Source organism: Carassius carassius, chromosome 19, assembly GCF_963082965.1.
Source record: "Carassius carassius chromosome 19, fCarCar2.1, whole genome shotgun sequence".
Lineage (NCBI taxonomy): Eukaryota > Metazoa > Chordata > Actinopteri > Cypriniformes > Cyprinidae > Carassius > Carassius carassius.
This window is the reverse complement of record NC_081773.1, coordinates 10,146,192-10,152,923: the sequence shown is the minus strand read 5'-3', so window position 1 is coordinate 10,152,923 and position 6,732 is coordinate 10,146,192. Positions and strand designations below refer to the sequence as shown.

The following is a 6,732-nucleotide window of genomic DNA, read 5'->3' as shown; positions in this document are numbered from 1 at the left end:
ATTTAATTTAAGCCTTTACTCGCATATAAACATTGACAAATGCACATATATAAAGTACATTGAATACCGTAATTGTCAGTTCAATTGCACTTGATGAGAAAGAACAAACCTCATTCTTTTACAATGTCTTTATGAGCTTGTTGAATCTCAGAGATTTGGTGGAAGAGACTTTCAATATAGGAACAGAAGTCTCAGGTTTCATTACAAATCTGATTTGATGATCAACAAGTTTTATGGGTTTGGAGCAACTTTGTGGTGAGTAAATGCATAATTTTCCCAATCTGCATTATTCTCTATAGGGTCGTGGTGGGCTGGAGCCTATCCCAACAGTTTTGGGCCATAGGAGAGGGACGCCCTGAACGGGTGTTGAGTCCATGACAGGGATCATTTTTCACTTTTTGGGTGAACTAACATTTCATACTGTAAGTAATTGGATGAACATTTACAATATTTGCAAAAAATACAACAAATTCAAATTCAAATTCAAGAAAGTCTATTTTGACTGACGTGATGGTTAAGAAAGTGGTGTAAGCTCACGACTCATAGACAGCATGTGGAAACGGGACGTAGCTGACACAGAAAAATTAAGAAGAGGCATGTCTTCAGTAAGTATAGCTGAAATCAGATACTATTTCAAGTTCTCAATGACCTAAATGACCCACTGTCAAAAAAAAAGAAAAAAGAGAAAAAAATTAAAGCCGGGCTAAAAACAACAGAGAAACCAAAAATAAGCCGATAAGCAGCAGCAGAAACTGCCCAACAGCTGTTCTCCTGACCCGTAATTGTACATCACAAACCACCTGGCTGCAGAAACTACAATTATCTATATCGCTGAGAAATCAGGGCTTGTACAGCATCCAAGGCTTGGGGGAAATTAGGAGAGCCAGTGCAGCTTGTGTAGGGAGAGGAGCGAGAAAGACATCTCTGTGAGCAGGTGTGTGCCCTCAAGGCAGAGTTACGGTTATCAGTGACTCAAATAAACGTGGAGAGCGGGAGTATGATGAGAGACATGAACCCAGGAGCTGTAGGTGTCATCACCTCACAGACATTATGAACATCAGTCACAAATAATCTGAACACATTTTCACAAGACTGTGATGTTTGTTTACTGAAGGACTGGCAACTTCATTAAGTTTCAATAAAAATTACAATAAAGTACAATTTAGTTTACCATGAATGTCATATTTAATAATAATAATAATAATACACTATAAATAAATTATCCATTTAAAAGATTATAGGAGAAATTATGTAATTAACACTTATTATACAACATGTATTTATGAGTACCATTTTTGTGGGACTAATATAATAAAAATTGACATTTTATAAAAATGTAAAATCGAATACTTTTCCATTTAATTGTGGTTAACATGCAATTAAGTGTCCAAAACATTACATTCAGTTCACACTTAAGTATATACATTTGAAGTATATTATATCCCTATTAAGTACTTTTTTCAAAAGTATCCTAAAGTGTAGTGCACAAGAGCAGTGATGAACAGACAGTGCCAAAATAAGGAATGAAAATCTAGGTGATGAAACCTCCCGAGTGTAAAGCGGATTACTGGCATGTTCACTCAACTCCTCCAACCAATCAGATCACCTCAACGCCGCCACAACACACTGGTCCGGCTACTCTCAGTCTATAGGCCACAGTACAGTTTAACAAGATGAGATAATCTGTGCAAAGAAATCTCAAGACTAATCCTACACAGTTTAACCGAGGTTTGATTTTTAATTTGATTTTGTTTTTGTTGTGCAAGTCCTCAAAAAAAAAAAAAGAGAGAGAAAACAAACACTGGTTGAATGTGGCAGACGGTTGTCTGTGAGGAAGCAAAACTCTTTTGTGTGGGACTGCAGCCTGCTGTTTCTGGTGAAACCCGATCGCCTCCTAGAATCCATCTGTTGGGCTGATCATTATGTCACTCTGTACCTTGCGGGTCCGTCTGCCACCTGTCCACAGTTAACTGATCTGGGGCTGCACCTCTCTAATCAACAGGTACATTCAAACCCTGAGGGAGCACACGGTCATCACTTACAGTCTTTATCACAGATGTTGTGTTACATAAGCAGTGACGAAACTAAGTTTCCTTACATAAAAACAAGCAATGAAACTCATCTAATGGCAATTACAAATAATCCATGTCCAGTGTTCTAATATGACAAGTTTAATATTGTTCTGTTGAACTCAAATGTCCAAATGTTTAACCTCTAAATGGAATGAGCTCTCCGAAATCCTTTACACATCTTCATACAGTACATATTTAATGATCTGATTTGGACATGCGGCCCTGAAGAGCTGCCAAGACCAAACTCAAACTCAAAATGCAATTCAAACATGCATGAACATGCTCTTCAGAAATATTTTAATGAAGTCAATAGTCATAGTGCAAAACAACTGATTTTTAAGTGGACGTCTCAGATGCTGAGGAGCCCCTGAGGGAACATGGCGAAGAAAACAATATGAGATGAGAAGAAACATTTTATTGCAATGCTTTTGCATTCCTCCATGAATATTTGTGTTTCGCTTACAAAACTATAACATTCTCTCATCAAGGAATTGTGTTAATGCAAAAGCATTAAAATACAATTTTTATTCCCATCTCATGGAATTTCCCTCACCAATTATTTTGAGTGTACGCAAAAGTACATACCAAAATAAATGATGAAAAATGGGGTTCTCATGCCAAGGGCATGCAGGACAGGATTTTAAAATGAAAACAAAATGCATCTCCATGAACCTCTTTACACCAACTCTGAACTCTGTTTTGAAGGTTTGTGATTATTTTAGCAATTGTGTTGGTTACCTGTCAGACTCGGTGTAAACAGGACCTAAAATGTAGTGCACTATAACTACATAAACACATAAATTGAGAGTTTGAGTTAATAGAGGCCTGTACATTCCTGTTTTGTTATGGAACAACACAAACATTGTAAGTGATGTGAAGTATCCATGCACATCGCTCTGCATCAACCATATATTCTGATACTTCTGATGTCCTTTGATATATTGAAATGACTGGCTACAGACGAGAAATCAGCATGAAGTGGGAGGTGGGGAGATGGTTAAGGTCAGTGTGAATTAACCAAAAAAATACTAAGGTATAATGAACAAGGTTAGAGAAATTATGCACAGCTATATTTCTTTAGAAGAGCTTCATTATGTCTTAATACCAAGGCACATAATGAAAGAAAAATGGATGAAAATGGATCATGCTGGCATGCACAGAGGGGTTAGGAAGCCACTAGGAGAAACTTAACACATCCAGAGGTGGAAAGAGGGCATCACCTTGGTCAGCAAGTGAGAGGGCTTTCCTGCAATGCTTTTCAGAATGAGAGAAGTCTCCCTGTCCAGATACGAGTGCTTTGTGCAGAGAGAGAGGAGAGACAAGAGTCATTAGTGCTTTGATTAATAAACATTAATGATTTTTCGTAGTGTGAAAGCACAGGGGAAAATTGTGAGCAATAAATCACTGAAACTAAAAAATGTTCTATCCAAAACTATTCAATTTCACATTTCAAATGGCTCAAATCTGTTTAAATGCCGCTCTTAAAGACCTTACTAGTGTGATTTCCAAGGATGATCAGTAATGATAATGTTTTGTCTTTAATCACACATGTGTGGTCACTGTCATTTAATTAGAGGGGAGAAATAAACAATCAAAAAGGTGTGTATCTATCATTAATCATCTGTAGGTGAATCATGTTTGTCAGTAAAGATCCGTGGTATAGGATAGATTAGTGAAATCCCACCACAACAATCTGCCCTTTAAGACTATTCCTCTGAACAATGGAAGGAAGCACGCAGACAGCTTGAAATGGTGCTCTGTGTGCCTTCATAAATCATTTCATCTGTGACCACAAACTCATTCCTTTAGCAGGCTGGTTCACATTAACCAACATGGTTAACATACTAATATAACAAAACTCAACAAGTTGGGGGCAAAGGGTAACTCCACCCCAAAATGAAAATTTTGTCATTAATCACTTACCCCCATGTCGTTCCAAACCCGAAAAACCATTGTTTGTCTTCAGAGCACAATTGAAGATATTTTGGATGAAAACCAGGAGGCTTGTGACTGTCCCATAGACTGTCAAGTAATGTTGCGTATGCTCTTCTGTGTCATCCGCACCACAAGGATGCTACATGTTTCTACTAGGGGTGTAACGGTACGCAAAAATCACGGTTCGGTACGTACCTCGGTTTTAAAGTCACGGTTCGGTTCATTTTCGGTACAGTAAGGGAAAGAAATGCAAACATTAAACTGCAGGTTGTTTATTACTATAAACTTTTTTTTAACAATTTGTTTTTTTTATACTTTTTAATAAAATATATAGAAAATAAAAAAAGAATAAGAAATAAAATACTGCTGCAAAGTTCTCCACTAAATAAAATACTATCAGTCTCAAACCAATATCATATAATAAAATATAATGGAAAAATATAAATAAATAACTATGATTACAGTGCAGCATTACCAATCCCAGCTTGAAGGCCTGATCATATTTAAAACATATATATAACTTTTCCAAAGTGTAAAGTGCAGCATCAACAGTTTCAGTTTTGAGACCTGCTCAGATTTCGTTATTGCATTGGCCCGATCGGAATTAAGAGCAAAGGTCTGTTTAAATGCCGACAGGAGCTGCGTTTGAATTACAATCGTTTTTTTCCTAGTTGTAGTGATGTTCACACTCGCATGATGCTTTTTGAACAGAGGTGGGTAGAGTACCCAAAAACTGTACTCAAGTAAAAGTAAAAGTACTAGTCTTGAATAGTTACTTGAGTAAGAGTAAAAGAGTATCGGATAAAAAAATCTACTCAAGTAGTTAGTTACTAGTTACTTTGGGTCATATATACTGAGCCGATTTTTATTTAGATATATAGATCAAATGTATGTAATGTATGTGTGTGTGTATAAATGTATATATTTCATCATCATTTTTACTCCAGTCTTCAATGTCACATAATCCTTCAGAAATCATTCCAATATGTTGATTTACTATCAATGATGCTCTTTTTATCTTTCTATTCATCAAATAATCCCAAACAAAATGTCACAGGTTCCAAATATATTAAGCAGCAAAACTGTTTCCAGCACTGGTAATAAATCAATATATTAGATTTATATTTTGAAGGATCATGACTCTGAAAACTGGAGTAACAGCTGATGAAAATTCGGATTTGCATCACAAAATAACTTATATTTTAAAGTATGTATTATATAAATAACCTCTGACACAGAGAAGAGTGAAAACTCCTCACATGACTGCTAAGTTACCGAACATCTGAACATAATGAACCAAATGCACATTGACATATCTTCTTCTGTCTGCACGCAGAAGTATATTTCTGCAAGAGTAAATATTGTGGAAATATCATAATTAATTGTGTCTAGGCATATGGGGGTCGTCATGTGACATACAGCAGCCACAACAGCATATTGGCAAATTATTATTAAGCATTATTTATTTATTAATTTTTTTTCATTTTTATTAGAAACATTCCCAGACGCATGAACTATATAATGAAATATTTCGATTCTCACATTTCATAGAATGTTAATAATGATAATATGCGATGGTCAAAGTAGCCTAATTATGTAATTTATTATAAAAACCTGTCTGTTTACTTAAGTAACAGATATAGGTGTCATGCCATAACATATTTTTAATAAGACTGACTTTATATTAAATGTGAATTTAAAATTGAAAGTTAATGTGATATAAAAATTGCTATTAAACTTTCATTGTTCAGAAAGAGAGCAAATAACATTTACATTATCAAAGATCATTTTCACTGACAGTCTAGAGTTCAATCACTCTCAGAAACTCCCAATAAAATCACTGAACCTGTTAACACTGTGAAATCAATATCTTATTTACAGATTCGTACACACATCTGCACTTTGTTATTTCTGATGAGAGAATTCGCCAGAAAGAGGTCTCCAGTCAGTGAGCGAGTGAAGGAAGAACTGGCATTTTAGCGATGACTCATCTGAACGCCTCTGATTGGCCATTGCAATCAAAAGCTCAACAGAATCTTGTGTGATTGGTTATAATGCGTAGCGCTGTAAAAACGCATCTATCTCTGGCTCAGCGCCAGCAAGCGATCACAGATCTAAAATTTAGCAGCTGATGATATGACTCGCTGAACGTACTCGCACCGGTGTGATTGTATTAAAATTTATAAAATCTTAATCGGCTATTTTTTGTCTTTTAGAAGCTGCATTCAACTTGACTCCCCTCTGTTATAAGCCACACACGTACAACAAACTAATGTCACAGTGGTATCGTGTACTGTAATCGAATGTAGCCCAAGTTATTACCTGTTGAACAGTAGACAGCACACACGGTGTTCATCTAATAAGGATCTCCATCTCAAGAAAATAATAGCCTTTTTGCAGATTTGCTTTCAATTCAGTTCAATTGCACAGCCACGTTTTCAACGCTGCTGATGTTCTTAAACGTTACAACTCTGAGTGAACCACTTCAGACGCTCAGCACGTGCGGCAGGGAACTGAACAAATTCATGATTCATGAACCAATTCACTCGTTTGCCAATTGGTTTGATCAAGCCTTTGAACAGAATTGACTCAAAAGAATGAATCATTCGCGAATGGGCATCGCTCATTGTCCAGAGAAAAGTAGACGGCGTGTTTGGAATAAACTGAAGCAGTTATAACATTTATTGCATTAAGATAAAGTAACGTGAGGAGCGTCGCCCACAGT

At 36.2% G+C, this 6,732-nt stretch overlaps 1 protein-coding gene across 5 annotated transcripts in view; it reads right to left on the bottom strand.

The window, feature by feature from the left end:
- The window catches only part of raph1a (Ras association (RalGDS/AF-6) and pleckstrin homology domains 1a), a 73,179-nt gene that overhangs the window by 17,603 nt on the left and 48,844 nt on the right, over positions 1 to 6,732 (bottom strand). For 4 of the 5 annotated variants that reach the window (XM_059499757.1, XM_059499760.1, XM_059499761.1 and 1 more), the window contains exon 6: positions 3,293 to 3,367. The exons of the other annotated variant lie outside the window; for it this stretch is intronic. In XM_059499757.1, the coding sequence (XP_059355740.1) occupies positions 3,293 to 3,367 (75 nt within the window). The remainder of the gene's footprint in view (positions 1 to 3,292; positions 3,368 to 6,732) is intronic. 5 annotated transcript variants of the gene reach the window in all.